A 19389-nucleotide genomic window follows, 5' to 3' on the forward strand; every position below is an offset into this window, starting at 1 on the left:
AGAATTAATATGCAATGATACGGCACGGCGGTTTTTGCTGACTTGTGCTGGATTGTTTCTGCCTTATTTCTGCCGTCATATTGTCCCCTCAGTTCTATCGATCTAGCTAGCTACCTATTTAACATTAGGCACCGAGATTCAATTCTAACAGAAAAAGTATATATATTCCCACTTCCAATAAAGTGTATCTAGCTACCTACCTAACCATATAATGAAAGAAAATACTTATCTCAGATTATCATCAGTATCTTTACATCGTAGCGTGTTGTTCGTGTATTAGACATCTTGGCAGTTAAAGTTACAAGTTGGCCGTATAATCAATTAAAAGCTGATAATACGGCACCGCATCGCGTTCCAGAAATCTTTATTATTATTTACAAAGGCAAACCGTTCGTCAAGCTCCCGAAATCTTAGGGCATTCAACCATGTTTAGTTTCTGGCCCCTTTTTCGCGCGAGCCGGCCCGTACCGGACGAGGGTAGCCGAGAGATCGAGTATGACGCGGACTGGGACGTCCCAGAACCGGAGACGCGCCGCGTGGTCTTCGGCGGCCATTCAACTGAAGTGTACGGCTACCCCTCATCCGGGGGCTTTCTCGTTTTGCCGCACTGCAACGGCGTCGATCTCTTATTCCTACAATTATCTCGATTTGACCCCGCCGAGCGCTCCGAAGATCCCGCAGCTGAGGATGAGCATTGCGCCCGCATGAGAATGCTTGGCGCCTGGTGGTTTATGAGCGCAGACGAGTACATGACTACGCAGATGCTCAGCCCGGAAAACTTGTGGCGGAAGACGACGGTGGTTGCGGCTTGGCCTGAGAGCGGGGTAGGCGTATGGGTGGTGGTGGCGCGCAAAAGCGACGTACCATATACGTACCTGGCGCCCGTCTGGAATGCGTTCAGTATGGAGGAGAGGTGTGATGTGGTAAAGAAGTTGGGTGGGAGATTCTACCACGACCCAATGGAGTGTCCGGATTTGAAGCTTCAACCTTAAGCCTTGCGTAGTGTTAAAGGGATTATTCGAGCAGTAAAGTTAGAAATTGTAAAGTTATCTTAGGTACTTAACTTACTATAATTTTCAATTGTTATCTTCGGCTAATGTGATTTTGTCAAATTTCAGGGGTAATCTCTCTCTACATATACTACCTATATATTTACCTAAGATACTGGAGAATGATATGATAAACTTAAATACTCCCTTTTCTCATTGCACCCTCCTACGTACCTACGTATTTTTATGTTATTAATTTTGCGTAGGTATTTTTGCAAAGCTATCTTATACTTCCTACGTACCTTGCATGTGCATATGTAGGACTTTCGACCTCGAACATTGTCAGCTTCGCTTACATTCACAAGCTCGTTGGTCCACGTCATTGATGCCCGATACTCAGCCTCATTTTCCCCTCAACACTGCCATTCTAATGAAAGGCAACTTACAAGAATTGAGAGAAGTAGTTAGCATCAGCATCATGACAAGTAAAAGTCGGATTTTCACTCATGGCAGCGCCAACGGAGAAGACTAAAGTATATCGACTTCGTAATTTACCTACTCATGTAGATAGACAGTCGGCTGCCGAGCTTGTCTCGGCATGTATCGAAGGAGCCTTACCCCACGATATCCGCATCTCTTCGTTAGCTTATGCAGTCGATCCATGGGAACGACCGCCTACCAAGACAGCAACCTTGACATTCGAAAAAGGCGACCTTACAACTCGCTTTAACTCTAATAATAGCGAATGGATATTCAAGAATTCTGCCCTAGCAAAGCCTCTCATTCTTGATAGCCATTTCCGTGGTCTCACTCCGCTCAATGAAGTAGCCCCTGAGAACCATCAATACGAGTATGTTGCCATCTGAAGAGTACATTCTCTGCAATTACTAACCTGACCGTGCAGCTGCATCGCTATTTCTGGCCTTGCAAGCCACCCCTTTGGCTCATGGCAACCCCATGGGAGAGATAAATCCTTCATGTGGATCCGAGATGAATTGCCTCAGTTTCTTCCAACCGTACGGTTTATTCTGTACGGATATGATACGATTCTCCGTCCGAGCACATCTTTTCAGAGAGTCCCGGACCTCGCGAACTCGTTCATTCACGTCTTAGAAGCAAATGGATGGACCTCACCAACAGCAAAACCGCTTTTATTTCTTGCACATAGCCTTGGCGGTGTTATTTTAAAGCAAACTCTGTTGATGCTTGCTGGAGCTGGACAGCAACAGGCATCTGTCGCTAACTTAATTCAGGGGGTCATCTTTTTCGGCGTACCGAGTCAGGGTATGGCCATAGATGATATCTTCAGAATGCTCGGAGACCAACCAAACAAAGATGCACTCATTACCGAGATCTCAACCGAGTCCGACTATCTTTCGCAGCTTGAAAAGCGATTTTCCGGAGTTTCCTTCGTGCGAGCATTGAAAATGTTTTGGGCATATGAGACTAAAATGACACCGACTGTCGCAGTATGTCGAGCAACTAACCAGTCAGTTCAAGTTTCGGACTGTGCTAACTTTTATATATTAGTCGTTAAGGAACACCTCCAGCCGATCAGGACCAGAAACAGTGCTGGTAACTCGAGCTTCTGCCACGGGAGGACGTTGTTACGAAGATCCTTCCCTAACAATTCAGATTGATGAAAACCATTCTGACATTGTGAAATTCACCCATGGCGACCATAGAATCCGCATAATTGTGAATAGGCTGGCAAACATATGTGGAATACACCCAGTATTTGATCGGCCAAATTCAAGCATTATCTCAAGAGGTAGTGTTTCAACTGACAGTAGAGGTATTCGTAATGATTGGACGCAAAGTGTGAAAGACCAGCAATTGGTCGTGAATGGTACTGGAAATCGAGTATCGATTCAAGACCCTATTATATGGGATAATGAAGGTATGGATGCATTTGCTTATTGCCTGTTAACTTATTAATACCTATGTTATAGTCATTCTGAGGTCCTTATGCGCACCGGAGCGTGATTTGCGTATACAACAAATCGATCCTGCTGCCACTTACACTTTCGACTGGATATATGACGATGTTTCTATCGGTATGTCCGAATGGCTTCAGAGAGGAGAGGGAATCTTTTGGATTAGCGGCAAACCAGGGTCTGGAAAGTCTACGATGATGAAGTTTATTCATAATGATCAGAGAACTTTCGAGCTTCTACACAAGTGGAATTCTAGAGCTCGACAAATCATGCCTACATTTTTTTTCCATCATCGTGGCAACCATATTCAAAAGTCCTTTGAGGGACTTCTACGAAGCATCATCAGTCAGATTCTAGAAGCAGAAGAGACAATTTTTGAGGTAATCAGATCAGCATTTGATGAAGAGTACCTCAAGCGACTAAAGATGAAAGGACTTGGGAGTCTACAATCTGACATCCTTCAATTGACGAGACTATGCGATATCACCGAGAATGCGTCTCTAGCCCGGGATATCGAAACAATTATACGAAGCTTAGACCTTCAACCGTTTTCACCTCAGACCAATCGAATTGATCTAGAAGCTGAGATATATGATTTAATTTTGAAACATAGTGAGCGGCCCAATAATCATAGCAGAATACCCGATAATCGACGGCTGGAGCCGAGTATTGAAAATCAACGAACTCTAGGGGAGGAGGTACAAGAGCAATTGTCAAATAAAATTAGAAATGATATCAAGGCTCTTATTAAGGATCATAAATCTCGCATAGAAATCCAAGACAAAATTCAGAAAGAGGAATGGACCAAGTCAAGACTAGAAGATATCCTTCTTCGGATATTTTCCCAGACATTGGTCGACTTGGATATCTTTTTTCTTTTAGACGCCTTGGATGAATATGATGGACGTCCTGAATTTATTTCAGGATTCCTTAAAGATCTTATCCAAGACGCGAGTTTTCCAAGAACCAAGGTTAGAGTTTTATTCTCAAGTCGGCACTGGGACGTGTTCCAAAGGGAATTTGGAGCTTCTCTAGGATTTAGAATCCACGAACACACCAAGGGCGATATTCGCAACTATTGCATCTCGTCCATATGCAGTGCTTTTCAGACACCTGATTGTTTGCTTAAATTTGTTGAGGAGATTGTAACTCGTTCTCGTGGTGTTTTCCTTTGGGTGAAGCTCGTCCTACACGATCTTTTTCAAATTATGAGAGAGCACAACTATACAGAAGATTCAGCTGAGAATAATTTACGCATGTCACTCGCTTCCATGCCAGATGAACTCGAGGAATATTACACAGCTATTATCGAACGCATTCCACCAGCAACTAGGTGGGACACCTATGTTATCCTAGAATGCCTAGCTAGAAGAACTGGGAATGCTCTTGCAGTGGGCGAACTCTACATGCTTGCGACATGTTCTACAGCTAAGGTGTCATTCAGTCCCAAGGAATGGCAACAAATCAGGGAATTAAATGAATTTACTCGGGCCCAACAGTTTGTTAGAACCGTCTCCGGAGGGTTGGTGGATGTCTTTATTACCGGTGATGTTCAGCTTATGCATCAAACTGTCAAAGATTTCATTGAGATGCCGCAGTTTCGATACTTGGTACTTGGTGGCAATCGTGCAAACGTAACAGAGGAGAATGGCCATTCATTCCTAGCAAAGTATTTCTTCTCATGTTGCGATCGTTACAATTCTACCGAAAATCAATATTTTTTTCGAACCTTTTCTTTTCATGCTCGTGAAGCCGAAAGAACAACGGGTATGAGTCAATATACATTTTTCGCCCATTCTCCGGTTTATGACCCAACCTCTCAAATACACCACTGCCTGCATTTAGCTACAGCTGCCGGCCTCCAACTCTGCCTAGAGGATGTGTACAAGGCGAAGAGCAGCGTTTTCACAAACTCGCCCATGCTTATCGAGAGCATTATGCAAGGCATGGCTACTGATCCAATATCTTACGATCGTAGGAAAATAGTACAGTCCTTTCTCTCAAAAGGATTCATCGTCGAGAACGATTCGTTTGGCCTCGGCCGGTTAATTTGTAGGATATGGGTCGGACCAACATCGATCGATAGCTTCGGCCTCGGGATGCCCGATACGCCAGATGAAGACTGCAGCAACATAGCCAGTGACTTAGTAAGTCAACTAAAGGATACCGAGATTCCGATTAGTTGGGAAAATGCTTCTGCGGTGGAAAATATAGACTTGGCTGGGTTTAGTCTTGGCACAGTTTTATACCTAAGCCCTCCTAGTATTGCCGCCAAACTGTTGGAGCAAGGAGCGAACCCTAACGCCCAGGACGCTTCGGGTCGATCGCCATTAGACTATATCCTGTCTGATGCAACAGTACATTTGTCAGACCCCAGATATCTCTACGAGTTATCATTGCTATTGATCAAATATGGTGGTTTATTACGAACAACGACAAGAACGGAGTGGAACTTGTACCTCCACCATCTGGAGAGCAGCGGGCTTAGCACACAGGTTTTCGAAGATTACCGCTTTCCTGCTTGGGATCATACGGATCTGGGCTATATCAAACGTCCGAGTAGTAGCAAACCCTTCAACGGAGCACACGGGAATTATGATACAGGATCATCGCCGCGTCAAAGCTTTCCATCTCGAAACCGTCGTGATAATGGACTTCCCCGGACGAGGGCGCGGCGGGCCGCTACCACACGAAGACGACGTCGGCGGTCAGGTTAAGCTGGAGGAATAAATATCTTCAAGCTAAGTTTCTCAATGGTTTAATGTACTATATTCGTCTTTCGGGGGTATATTGGATGTTCCTTTCTTATTCTCCTTACAGATCAAGTGTATGGGTTAGGTATTCAATTTGATGATTCCTTCGATAGGACGAATAGGGGCATATATTACATAGAATGTACTGTTGGATTGACTGGGGAATCGATTCAGTTACTTTATATCACCAATTACCCTTGTAGTAAAAGTGATATCCTATTGTATTGATTGATGATGAAAGAGGAAGATCTACGAAAAGTGGGGGAATCTAAATACAATTGGATTAGGGTGTGGGTGGGGCCCAACCCTTGGTCATATGACAATGCTAGGTGCCATTGTCACGTGACCATAATCCCAACATGTACTACTATGAGCTTTATCTACTCGCTAGAATTGAACGAAGGGGAAGAAATTCACTTAAAGTATAGTGAGCTGACGTGATATAGCCTCAGGGGTATCAGGATATTTTTCTCGAGATTCATACATCTGTTAATAGAAACCCTTAATGCATATCATACGTAGAGTGGATGTTAGAAGCAACAGCTCCGCTGTTGTATAGTAGCCATGTAATAGTGAAAATCTATTAATGCTTAACCTTCTATCCTCCTACGAAGGCGCTGTGCGCCCCTTATATAGATATTCTATGTAGATTTAATTTATACTAGGTTTACTTATATCCTGACAACATCCTAGGCCACTCCAACTTTCATTTACTTTAATCAAGATATAGAAAACAAAACACGGTTTGGATAATGACTTTAGTAACTAGCGCTAGAAGGAACGATATGGTGATATACCTATATCATAAGAGATCCTATGCAGAAATTATTTCTAAACCGAGTCACTAGTAAGGCCACCAAAAACTAAAACGATTAGCCAAATGAATCAATTAAGACCACACCCTGATATCACAAGGGCAGTGAGTCGAATAGAGCTAAACGCCCAGTTACCAGTCGATGCCAACTTCGCCGCGTCTACCTAAGACAACATCCTGCTGTGTCTCTTCGCGACCTAAAACGCCCTGACTGCACTATTCTTACATCATGAAGCTGCGGCTATGCACCCATAGACAATACGAAAACGTTAGGATGTAGCCTTTCTATAGTCAGCCGGAGAGGCGATTATGGAACAAAACTGCTTCAAGAAGCACATTCCATTGCCTGTAGTAATCTTACATCCTGCTATAAGGGACGATCGCAGCATCAATAATAGGGGGTCTACGGTGAGCCATGGTTGACTCAGGGCCCCACTTCGATTTCCAAGAACTCTCCCTATCTCGTGCCTTCTCAAAAGCCTCTCGGCATTCAGCTGGCAATTCTTCTAAGACGTCCTTCGACACGGCTCCGAGCCCTTGGAAGTCAGCTAGGAAGGCTGGTATCTCACGCTGCTCATATACGGCAGACGGGAGGGTAGCAGGGGGTGTCTCCATGTACGCGTCGATAACCTTGAAGTTACGAGGAATCTTCGGGTCTAACGGCGGAAAGCGAACGCTACCAGTCGGGGCGGAAGAATCTACAACCTGCTCGATTTTCGCATGCGTAGGCTGCATAATGGCGGGATACTGTAACATATTTGTGTGGACATCGTAGACACCGGATAGATTCATGCGCCGAATGGCGCCTATTTCAGCATTGAAACGACTGGAAGATCAGTTAATAATTTTGAATGACCCCGAGTGCTAATGAATAAAACGATTACGTACCTCGCCTCACGGGCATGTTCGAATTGCCAGTTGACATCTGTCACATTCACTCGCCTCTTTTTAATATCTATCTTGCCGTTTTGAGTAGGGACAGAGGGAGCCCCTGAGTGGTAAACAGCGCTGGCACCGTGCCAAGCGACATATTGGTTCTTGTTGTATTCCTCGCCCTCGGCGAATTTATCGTTAGGATCAGCAAGCTCGCCCTCCACAACGCCCTCGGCTCGGGCCTTGGCGACTTCGTAATCGTCAATGATTCGCTTTCCACCGACAATAATCAACGCGCCAAACTCCCGGAATACCGAACGGGCCGTAACGATTCCTATCGCACGGCCCTTGTAGGAATGGGGGATGATATCGCGTTCGATCATATCTCGTTTCTCATCCTCATCCACAATAATCTTGTAGAGTCGCTTGTGTTTGGTGAAGAACAAGTATGAGTCTCTGAATCCCACGCAACGGGCGGGCTCGGTGGACAACATATAAAGGCGATCTCCCCGACCTGCAACAGTGAACGTTCGGCAACGGTACTCGCGCCCTCCTTGTAGGTTTCCCATCTTGTCTACCTTGGTCTCTCCTTCGGGGTCTTCGGGTAATGCGACTTCATCGTCGACAATATCCATCATGTTGCCCTCTTTGTCGATCGTTTGCTGCGTCGGCTGATAGGAGGCTCCCTTCCGGCCACCTCTACCTCTCCATCCGCCACGACCACGGCGCCTTGGGGTTTCATTTGGATCGCGCTGGGGGGTCTCGATCGGTAAGGTATCCCAGTCTGGCGGTCGATTCTTTGGAGGACGGCCTAGACGTCTCCTTCTAATAACTGGCTGAGGTGGAGGGGAAGGTGATTTCACGGATGGACCATCGGAGTCTTGGTTTTCCTCGGGCTCTGCACCAGATTCATCTTCGTTTTCTTGTTCCTCGGGTTCCACTTGCTGTTCTCCGTCTGATGCGTCGGCATCTGGCATTACCTCATCTTCGATATCCTCAAGAGCTCTCGGGGTACTCTCTGCGCCATTAATACCAAGGTTAGATATATCGAAGATATAGCCAATGAATTCGGGGTATTGAGAGGATGCGAAAGTGGCAATCAAATTTCAATAGCGCGCGCGACAAGAGAAGGAAATTCAAAATTGTAGCGACTCACCAAGTTTTGCTGCAGCACGCTTAGCGGCTGCGCGACCGGGTCGCCGAGGCATAATTAGGGTTGTGATATAGTAATATGCATAAAGGGATTAAGAAAATAAAAAGTGGTGGATCAGAATGAGCAGACTGCGACGGGTTGATGATAGAGGGTCACTTGAATGCTATTAAGATGGAGGCTCTCATTTAAGGCTCTCAGTTGACGAAATGTTGTAAAACGCGGCGCTTACACACACTAACGCGATTTCCAAGGTATGGGGCACAAAGCTCCCTTAGATCAAGTACCTATGTACCTGCCTTTGCCTAAGCCAAATCCACCAATCACATGACAAAGATGTTGATTATGTAAAGTCATAGAACTCATCTTATACAAGGCACTTCGAGGCATTAAGACTTCTCTTTCTCTTTCATATACTTAAGTTTTAAATTGTAAACTATAGTAGACATTTCAGCTTTATACAGTATTCCAGTGGGAATATTACAGGCCAAAAGGAAGATACAAAGAAAAAAAACCTACTCTCCTTTTGCTGCTTTCTCCCCTACGCAAACCCCGATTAGCTTAATCCAGATGGGCTAAGTGCTTACCCTATATTGAAACACTTCTTGCTAATATCTTAATAAACTTACCGTACATTCTCTCCTTTTTTTCTCATATGCAATGCGAAGAGCCGGTATGTTAGAGAAATATGGTAGGGCAGGTTGTTAGGAGCTCACTTAAGATCCACCAAAGCAGCTAGACATACAATCTTTTAAGAGGTACCTAACCTAATGTCTACGTGATCCAATCTCGAATATGTTAATATTATTTTATATAATATCTGGGTTGGTTGCCCTCTTGTTACTTGCATCGCCATAGGTCGAATACGTAGTTCTAATCCAAATATTTCCTACGATATTGACTCGTAGCGTACCTCTTTCTCCAATCGAAGAAAACACTATCATCTTAAAAACGAACAGCTCCAAAGGAAAAGTAATACTAAGCCGCGCCTCTCCACTACGATAAACTGTAGTCTTTTTAAAGTTTAATCCCGCTAATCATATAACAGCGGGACAACTCCGCCGTGTGCTACCCCTATTCGTGTAAATAGTGGGACACCGGTGCTATATATCCATCCTTCTTTATCTAGCTTCATTAGACTACACTACATCCTCATCGTACGTACGGAAGATTTCTTCTTCGCAAAATATACCACAAGGAATCTAATTAGGTAGTTCTCTAAATCTCTATCGAACTTTATAAGTCTCGTAAAAAAATAAGTCAGGGGGTGTCTCTACGTCCCCTTATGATCCAGGATAATAAAGTTAGTATTGGTTTTAGTCTTCGTACTAAAACATACGAACTAAGAGTTAGTTCCCGCTGAAAGAAATATACAGTAAATTAATAGTAAAGTTCTACTATGATGAACCCCAAACCTTCCACTCGGCAGTGGCAATGTTCAGGTGAAATGCTCTTCAACATTCCTACATTAATACCTCAATGAGCATTCCCTTCCCCTCTTTAGCTACCCGCAAGCTCGCATTTCTAAGTGCCTCCTTAAGCTCGCCTACCGTTTTAACTCTCAAACCCCTCATCCACGTGTCCGCATTTTCCGCCGCATTATCCCAGCCGACTTCCGACCCTGCTGCTGCTTCTGCTAGAGCAGCATAATTAGGTGTCGGACGGAAAGAAACGTTGACTTCCTCGTCTGTTGCAGAGGCGTTAAGGCCGTTAGGATAGACAAGTTCCGTAGAGTTACGGGGAGCTTTCCAACCTTAAGTGAGAAATGTGTCAGCCTGGTCAGAACCCAAGACTAAAATGAACGTGTATATTCGTCCGGGGTGAGGATAGGGGCTGATCATACGACGTAACTTACCTCCGTTATTTAAGACGATTGTTAGAATCGGGATCTTGTACTTGCTCCCTACCCACAGCGCAGTAGATGGCGCCGCGCACATAAAACTTCCATCGCCGACTAATTGGCATACAAGACTTGGCTTCTCGGCTCCCTCCTTCTCTAGGTCTGCGAGAGCCATCTTAACACCTAGCGCTGCACCGTTGCTCCAGCCGATACCCGTTCCGCCGCAATTAATCCAGCTTCCCGGTCGGCTAGGCTGTACTTGATCATATAGTAACTGTCCAGCCGTAACTGCTTCAACAACATAGGTCGTAGAGTCTGGAAGGGATGATTTCAGGAGACTACCGATGTTGTGGCCATTCAATGTTTCTTGATCGCCTAAGCGCGGTTGAGAAGCGATACTCGCTAGACGAGCCTTATGAGCTTCTATGCGAGCCTCGCCACGAGCTGCATACTTAGGGTCTCGTAGTGTTGCTGTAAGTGAAGAATCATTCTTGATATGGTCGACCAGTTGTTTCAGTACAGTGAAGCTATCTGCTTTCCAGCGTCCGTGTGCAGGGAAGAAAGAAACGGGAATCTGTTGGTTTAGCGGGTCGCTGTCTACGTGGTATATCTTAGCGTCCTTCGGGGGTGGGTTACGGGACGGGATCCAGGGGACGTCGCAGTCAAGTAGGAAGACCACGTCTGCATCTTTACTACAGTCGTCAGAACTAAGACGGAAACCTTCGGAAGCGGCATGATTGAAAGGAAAGCACACGTCGCTACCACCCGTATCGTGGACGCGTATACCGGGGATGAGGTCTGCCAAAGCGACGAGAAGCTCCGGCGTCCGGCGATCACGGCCGGAGTATCCCGTGATAATGAGCGGGCGCTCGGCTTGGACGAGGGCCGTAGAGATGTCATGGATAGCATCGGTTGGAAGCGCGCTTGGACCGATCGGTACCCACTGCGCTTGATCTAATGACGATGGTGGGATTTCTTGAGCTAAGACCTCCCTTGCGCTGGCGACATAAACTGGGCCCTTGGGTGTGCTACTCGCAAATTGAAGCGCGCGTCCGATAGTCTGCTTAATATTTAATCCGGTACGAACTTCGCCTGTGTACCTACAATACTGCCGTACGATAGCTTTTTGGTCCGGAGCTTCTTGCAGCCAGTGCATATACTCCGTTCGGGAGCCAGGAAGTTCCCCGGATTCGGTGTACGGGCACAGACCAGCGAAGATGAAGACCGGGGCTCGGCCGATGCTAGCATTATGGATACCTTGACCAAGGGCCTGCGTTCCGACATCGACATGGACGAGAACGGCCTGCGGACGCCCTGTCACTCGAGCATACCCATCAGCCATCGAAATCGCGGTGACCTCAGAAGGGCACGTAATCATTCTAGGCCAAGAGTCAGGTCGCTCTCTTTTGCCTTTGACAATAGCCTCAATGATGGATGGATGATCTGATCCGACATTGACAAAGCATGCTGTTATGCCAGCCTTATAACCATAGTAAGCGTTAAGGCCACTTATGAGTAAACGGAGACACCTACTTCCCAAAGCGCTTCGAACAAAGCGAATGCGGTTGTATAACTAATTGAGAATTAATTTAGATGAATAGCATATGGTAATTGATTGAATACATACGATCCAGAAGTACTCTGCGGTTTAGCCATGTTGACCGACTTAGGTGTTTGGGATCTATGTTGCTTTGTTGAATAGTTGGTAGCAGATGTAAGCGGGATTCCTGCGCGAGACCAACATGTAAAAGGCAAGACAGGCCCCAATGTACGAGAGCAATATGGTCTTCGGACGGTATTTATCGCCAACCTGCGAGCGAGCAAACTTCGAAAAACCATCCTAGCAAATACGAGCTGTGGTAGGTGACCTTTGTAGAATAAGAGGAGGAGAGGTTTTTTAACCATGCAAAGCGGGTGGCATCGGATATAACTTTGTTACACAGGTGCTAGGATTATTTTTGTCAATTAAAGACCAGATGATGACCAACCAACGATTGTTATACCTTTGCAAACTAATGAAGACAAAATATATTAATAAATCTCAATTTTGTTTCTAAATATTTTTTTAAAAAAAATTTCAAACTGAAATCATTGATATACTTACCCAATATAATGTCCAAGTTAATATCACAACTGCATCCCAATCGGAGTATTTAGTCGTGTGAGCAGTACCCCCTATGTTGACAACCTAGATGATATTAAAAGGATTTCAAAGCGTAGAATACCGAGCTATGCTATATACACTCGGAGGTGTCCGGTAACGGAGATGCATTGTTCTAAATAAATTACATGTACGCAGAGAGTCCAATATTTCAAGGCTTCAGCCGGCTTAGGACACGACTCGCATTGTTTGACAACATTATTCTCATCATATGATCCGTAGCTATGTCCTATCGGCTTCTCGAAGGAGCAGCCACAGCTTATGGATTGTATATATCTTGGTGTCTACCATGAGATTGTCCAGCGCTGATGAGATAGTTATGATGCAGGCCGTTCCTTAACAAGGAGGGATGCTCATGTCCATATTAGAGGGTAGCCAAATGTAATAAGCGATGAATATAGTTAAGTCACAATGTAATAGCTCTCAACAAATTTCAGTAGCACCATGTGTGAGCTGAATCCCATCAGTCTTCAGATAATTCGAGCAATATATTTGGACCAAAGATATCGCTTGGTAAGATGCCAAAATTCCCACTTCTGACAAGTGTTGTTGGCTCTTTATGAGAGTTGTTATGATATCAAAAAATCCATTGTGAGAACAGACCTACAAGTACCGACCTGAACTCGATATAACACACCGTAAAGCCACAGATATTCGTCAACTATCAGACAATCCCACCGTTTCCCACCCGGTCCAATTGAAGACCTCCCCTTCATTCCCAAAACCCATATGCTAACTTAGCACTAAACCCTGTGTGCAGATTACGCCAACTCCGACCCCGAGAACCCCTATTGTCAAAGGTATAAGTAACAGACATGTAGTGCTACATAGAAGTTCTTACCACTAGTAGAACGCTATTGACGCTCAACCGTAACTTCATTTCTTATTATTACAACGCCTTCTTCCGGCTTCTCTCTGTGATGTAGATGCCCCATTGGCATCACATTCACATCATTACCATGGTCTTGCAGCTCGATATACGGCCCATCTCCATTCGTGCTAAACATCGTGCCCATAAGACTCTTGGTAAAGTATGGGTCCGATGGCGGATGGGATGATCCCTTCGATTCGTTCCAGCCCCTGACTTGAGAGGCAGTCGGGCGATTTGGAGTATTGGCCTTGCGGTTTCGCTTCCGGAAGAGGAACGCGAGCTCAGGGAAGCAGACGCATAGGTTGCCGGAGGCGAGTTCCGCTGCTCCCCATAGGAGAATCTCGGGCTGCCTCCAAGATGTATCGGGATTGCCGCTGTTCTTGAGACGCACGACGAAGCCGATTGTTGCGAAAATAGGAGCGCTATATGCGATAAGTATGCGATCATCGTCGTTTCGAACACTTTCTCTGACACGAGGATCTGCATTCTTTTCCCACGAAAGAAAGAAAGACATACCATAGACCAAAGGTAAATGCCAAGACGACAAGAGTTTGCTTTAGTTTATCCATCTGGAGCTGCCGGACGGCGTGGACGGGAAGCAATAGAATCAAGAAATCGGTCACTGTGTTAAAGCCACCGCTGACGTTTAATATTAGATTCGTCTGCACACATGTCCCAGGGAGCGGCTTATTCCAGATCTTCTCCCGGGGCGTACACTCGAAAATCTTGACGAAGGTGGTGATCCCGTAGAAGCCGGTAATAAGGACGATAAGCGTGACGATGGCGATGTCAAATATACTCCATCGGATCGGCGAGAAGACGCGACGATACAACCAGAGAACCGCAAGCTTGGTGACTCCGATCATGACTCCGTATTCGATGGACGCGACGTTAAACCAGTACGAGGCTTCGTGGAGTTGATCCGGCGTGATATCCCAACCGTGCTGACCACCATGATGGGACATGGTAGCCCTCATAATGCCGCAGTAGGCAATGGTGCCTGCCCAGGCGGCCGTCACTATGAAATCTTCGAATATCCATACGCGCTTAATAGCAATGCGGGCATAGCATCGCAGGATAAAAAATATGGTAACAAATGGAATGCATATCCCGATCGTGATATCGGCGAGCCTAGCTAAGGAAGCCGGATGCTCGGGATTGGACTGCACACCTTCTGGCGGCTCCAGAGCCGGCGTAAAAGTGGGTGTAGGAACCGTCGACGTCTCTGACATTCTGGGGGCCATGACACGAAGTCAAGCGGAGTGAGAGAGAGAACGGGCCTAGTGAGATTACAACCGCATATATAAAGCAGCAGGATCATATTCTAAATCAAATCAAATTCCACATGGTAGGGAAATAATGCTTATGTTCTATTACTTTCGTATGTAATGAGTTACTTTTATTCAGCCCCCCTCCCCTCCCACTCCCCACGTTGTATTGCATAAAAGCTGACACCATCCATACATAAACGCCTCCTTTCCAGCTTTCCATGCAGGTGTTCCATGGCAGCAAGGGTCTTTGCATCCGTTTTGATATGCAGTGTACCAACCCGGAGATGATATATGATATTCCTGCTGTAACTCCTCCCTCACAGCTAATGAATAGCCCATTAGCAAGTCACCTAATAGTCATACAAAGGCGATCGGGCAATACATAGTTAGATAAGATGAACAACGTGCTGATCCAGTAGGCCGGTTTACATGCCACCTGAGTTGCAATTATCGTTCTAGATGTTTGCTCGTGGCATGCTGAGATGCACCTAATGCGACGCTTCGTAAGTTGAGAGCCTTACACGGCAGATGTAGTATTCAAAGCGCCGAGACAGAATCCCAGGTGCATCGAGTTGAGACAATTCTTTTTAAACGAGTCCGTAGTATCTGGATCAAGGGCTGCCTCTTTCGGCTCACTTATCCTGGTCTCTTTCAAATCCTTCCGCCACGTTGTTTATGATACCCTCCCTTCATTGGCAATCGGGCACTTTTGTAGACAATCTATTATTGAAGCCGTCGGGTTACCTTTTTCAAGTTTCTTTTTTTCTTTTTCTCAACCCTCCTATATTTACCAGCTGAGCAAGAATGGGCACTTTAGGTACGCCACCTCAGTATATTAATTGTCACCGACGACATATGCTAACATGCTCAGACCGAGACGCAACCGAGTCTACCTCGACGTTACCCGATGACCCCGACACCCTGTCGGAGGCCGAAGCGTCAAAGTTGATGCGCAAGATCGACCTCCACGTGCTCCCCATGCTCTTCCTGATCTATGTTGCAGCCTTTCTTGATAGGTAAGTTTCTTGTGCTCATGCTCGTGCGCGTGAGAATTCCCCGATTGACCTCTAGCGACTTTTCAGGGCGAACATATCAAATGCTCTCACTATGAGATTACCAGAGGAGTTGGGATTGACTGGTCAACAACCTAACATTGCGCTGGCCGTATTCTTCGTTCCTTATATTGTTTTTGAAATACCTTCAAATATTTTAATGAAACGATTTAGCCCTCATGTGTGGTTATCTCTATGCATCTTCTGTTTCGGCGTTATCATGCTGGGCCAGGGCTTCATTCGGAATTACAGCGGCCTTCTCGCAACGCGCTTCTTACTTGGACTCTTTGAAGCTGGCATCTTCCCGGGGAGTTTCTACTTAATCAGTTTCTGGTATAAGCGACAAGAGTCGCAGAAACGGTTCACCGTTTATTTTTGCTCCGTTATTCTAGCTTCTGCGTTCGGTGGTCTCTTGGCCTCTGCGATCGCAGAAATGGATGGGATACGAGGCATAAGTAACTGGAGGTGGATTTTTATATTAGAAGGCATCCTAACTATTCTAGTCGCTATCGCAGGGTATTTCTTCGTCAGTGATTTTCCTGACGAGGCGAAGTGGTTATCTGAAAGAGAGAAACAATTCGTTCTAAGAAAAACTCGGACAGAAGAAACTACTTCAGAACAGAAGATCACTAGGAAAGATATTATTGAGTTCTTCAAGGATCCTAAGAATTACCTCGGCGCGATAATGTACTTCTGTATGTCTTTACTCCAACTTATATCTCCTCACCTCAATAATCCCGTGCTAAGTCCTATCAGGTGTTGTCGTTCCGGTTTATGCATTCGCCTATTTCACGCCAACAATCGTTAAGACGCTCGGATACTCAGTAGTCCAAACACAACTGCATTCAATCCCTCCATTTGCAGCTGCGCTTGGATTGTGTCTCGTATTAACATATCTGTCAGATCGAACAGATAGTCGTCTTCCATTCATCATGTTTCCAATTGCTGTTCTTATCGCAGGACTTGCGATTTTGATGACGACACATTCTAACTTCTCAGTACAATATGCAGGACTTTGCTTAGTCTGTATGGGTGCCTTCAGTGCGGGTCCCGTAGTGATTTGCTGGTATCTTATGAATCTTCAAGGACATAAGCAACGAAGCATTGGTTCAGCATGGATGATCAGCTTTGGTAATACGGGTGGAATACTGGCCCCCTTCGCATTTTTACCAAAGGACGCGCCATATTATCATCCCGGTTACTCGGCGTGTATGGCGGTCGCGGCTGTGGGGGTTGCCGCAAATCTGTGCTATGCACTCCTTATACTGAGGGAGAGGCGCAGGGTACAACATGATGGCGGAACCGAGAAGACACATGATCTATCATTGTAGATTGTAGATGTACTTCACCGAATCTGCGGGTGATAACACATCGGCCTAACCGCTGGAACTTGAACTTGATAGTACCTAAAGGCCCGCAGATACAACCACAGATACAATGTAAGGGAGTGTAGCACCGTTTGTGGCTCCGCTTTGTGAGGTACATTTTCTGGATATAAAACCTATAATATCCGCTTGTCATAGCAAACAAACAAGCAGACGGTTTAGGTTAAATGCTCCATAACTACCATATCTTCTTCTAGATCATATTTTTTAGCATATTATAACTATCCCTTAGATCATAGATTTAATCTTTTTTTCCTCATATATTCCCATTCCCATGGCTGCGAAACTAGAATCCGGCCTCGGGTTGAAGAGCTCCGAAGGTGCGCTTATACTTATGCTACGAGCATAATATCCCCGTTTATGTTGCTAAAAAATGTAATAGTCCATGTTGTATCTACAGAACCTGTCGCAGCTGGTTCGGCTCCTGCCGAGAAGGCTGCAGGTCTGTCAACGGTAAACGTCCACCACTAAATCGTCGAATAATCATCGATGCTAACATATGCCGGCATGCAGGCACGGAAACTATTCATCTCTACGACCGTCATCTTGATGAACTTCAATGTAACATTGGGTTCTTCCCTCCCTAGCGGAGCAGGAGATACGCTGAATGCCCATTTTGGTGTTACTTCTGAACTCCAGAAGCCATTACCAGTAGCTGTTTTCCTCGTTGGTTATAGTAAGTAAACTTCCAAGCTAAATAATAGTTATAACTACTTGAATATCTATTCTAACAGATCTTTTCACCAAGTTTTCGGGCCCATAATATTCGCCCCGCTCTCTGAATCGTGGGGTCGTCGTCCGGTCTTTCTGGTATCCTTCGGCATCTACACTGCATTCACACTTGGATGTGCCCTAGCACCAAACTGGCCAGTATTTCTATTCTTCCGATTCCTGCTAGGTTGCGGCGCGGCCGCACCGCAAACCGTTTCAGGCGGCCTTTTTTGTGATATCTATCCAGATCTGGGGCCCCGCGGTCTGGCCATGACGATGCTCGGCCTTACAAGTAACATTGGACCCCTCGTGGGTCCTATCATCTCTGGATTTACCTCAACAAAAGTTTGGCAGTGGCAATTCTGGAGCGCCTTGATACTTGCTGGTGCTAACTGGCCTATGCTACTTTTCGTACCCGAAACCTTCGCTCCTGTAGTCAACGCCCGCGCTGTAAAAAGTGCTACAAACACGAAATCGCATCCATCAGCTGTCTCTGTTATTACTAAAACGGGATTAGGCATTAGGAATCGTGTAAGAGTTCTAGCACGTCCTATCCGCATTCTTTCGGAACCGCTAGTTTTCTTCACGGATCTCTTCATCCTCTATCAATATGTCATCTACTTCCTCTACTTTGGGGCATATCCAGTTATTTTCCGCGGTACATATTCCATGTCCAGTGGGGTTTCTGCTTTGATGTTTATCCCTACTGGTATCGGAGGTATTTTTGCCATTGCTATATTTGTAGCTTGGGATAAGTTTCATAAAAAAAGTGTCGAAAGAGGAAGGCCATGGGCTCTCCAAGAGGAGTACCGACGACTTCCACTGGCCTGTCTTGGTGGCCCCCTGTTCGCTCTGTCCGAATTCTGGCTGGGGTGGACAGCTCGGCCTACCGTTCATTGGATAGTTCCCGCATTATCAGGCATATCGTTAGGTATTGGCATTGATCTCACGTTTCTAGCACTAAACAACTACCTCACGGATGCGTACGGCATTTACAGTGCATCGGCGTTAGCGTCAAGTGTCTTTACACGAAATATTTTCGCAGCGATTCTTATTCCTCTTACCACATATCCCCTATATGAGAATCTAGGTACTGATTGGGCCTGTACATTACTGGGATGTCTATGTGTTGCCTTGACTCCGATCCCATTTGCATTTATTCGTTGGGGTCCGGCTATGAGAAGGCGCAGTTCTTTCTGTCAAAAGTTAGCACGTATGAAAGACGAGGATGAGGGTGGTAACATGGTGGTTCCCCTTTGACCGAGTTAATTCCGACAACACGTTGCACAAATTATCTAGGTACTATGTATGTAGGTATGTACTATATATGAGGTAGCTTTGTCGCAACATGAATGGCTAGGATTAGAAATTTGCGTAGTAACTGAAAAAAAAGAAAACCCATAGAAATTCAAAGGACTGGTTATCCTTTACTTTAAAACCCACAAGTCACACAAATAGCATACTATGCCCAGCCGAAGGATGGTTACACAGAAGTAACGTCGGGGGATGATTCAGCGTCAAGATGCACCCCCTTAAGCTTATTCTGAAGTAATACTACTCAGCTGATATCAACTCGTACTCC

At 45.6% G+C, this 19389-nt stretch overlaps 6 protein-coding genes across 6 annotated transcripts; 3 read left to right on the top strand and 3 right to left on the bottom strand.

Moving 5' to 3' along the window:
* Nucleotides 1-425: 425 nt before the first annotated feature.
* On the top strand, nt 426-992 carry GL218_05122 (uncharacterized protein; the record flags this gene model as incomplete). Its single annotated transcript, XM_033581763.1, has 1 exon — nt 426-992. The coding sequence occupies one exon, from the start codon at nt 426-428 to the stop codon at nt 990-992; it is 567 nt and encodes a 188-aa protein (XP_033435486.1).
* Nucleotides 993-1495: 503 nt separating this feature from the next.
* GL218_05123 (uncharacterized protein) lies at nt 1496-5656 on the top strand (the record flags this gene model as incomplete). Its single annotated transcript, XM_033581764.1, has 5 exons — nt 1496-1839; nt 1894-2458; nt 2520-2889; nt 2942-3046; nt 5490-5656. The coding sequence occupies 5 exons, from the start codon at nt 1496-1498 to the stop codon at nt 5654-5656; spliced, it is 1551 nt and encodes a 516-aa protein (XP_033435487.1).
* A 1194-nt stretch (nt 5657-6850) lies between these two features.
* On the bottom strand, nt 6851-8574 carry GL218_05124 (Chromatin structure-remodeling complex subunit rsc7; the record flags this gene model as incomplete). The annotated part of the gene is made up of 3 exons (XM_033581765.1): nt 6851-7319; nt 7382-8384; nt 8523-8574. 3 exons carry the CDS (start codon nt 8572-8574, stop codon nt 6851-6853), a joined length of 1524 nt encoding a protein of 507 aa, XP_033435479.1.
* A 1405-nt stretch (nt 8575-9979) lies between these two features.
* Nucleotides 9980-12012, bottom strand: GL218_05125 (Acetolactate synthase-like protein; the record flags this gene model as incomplete). The annotated part of the gene is made up of 4 exons (XM_033581766.1): nt 9980-10269; nt 10372-11836; nt 11890-11929; nt 11984-12012. 4 exons carry the CDS (start codon nt 12010-12012, stop codon nt 9980-9982), a joined length of 1824 nt encoding a protein of 607 aa, XP_033435480.1.
* A 1359-nt stretch (nt 12013-13371) lies between these two features.
* On the bottom strand, nt 13372-14632 carry GL218_05126 (uncharacterized protein; the record flags this gene model as incomplete). The annotated part of the gene is made up of 2 exons (XM_033581767.1): nt 13372-13810; nt 13905-14632. The coding sequence occupies 2 exons, from the start codon at nt 14630-14632 to the stop codon at nt 13372-13374; spliced, it is 1167 nt and encodes a 388-aa protein (XP_033435481.1).
* An 831-nt stretch (nt 14633-15463) lies between these two features.
* GL218_05127 (uncharacterized protein) lies at nt 15464-17042 on the top strand (the record flags this gene model as incomplete). The annotated part of the gene is made up of 4 exons (XM_033581768.1): nt 15464-15476; nt 15531-15675; nt 15742-16406; nt 16468-17042. The coding sequence occupies 4 exons, from the start codon at nt 15464-15466 to the stop codon at nt 17040-17042; spliced, it is 1398 nt and encodes a 465-aa protein (XP_033435482.1).
* Nucleotides 17043-19389: the final 2347 nt, after the last annotated feature.

The sequence above is a fragment of the Daldinia childiae genome, assembly GCF_008694065.1.
Source record: "Daldinia childiae strain JS-1345 chromosome Unknown Scaffold4, whole genome shotgun sequence".
Classification (NCBI taxonomy): Eukaryota; Fungi; Ascomycota; class Sordariomycetes; order Xylariales; family Hypoxylaceae; genus Daldinia; species Daldinia childiae.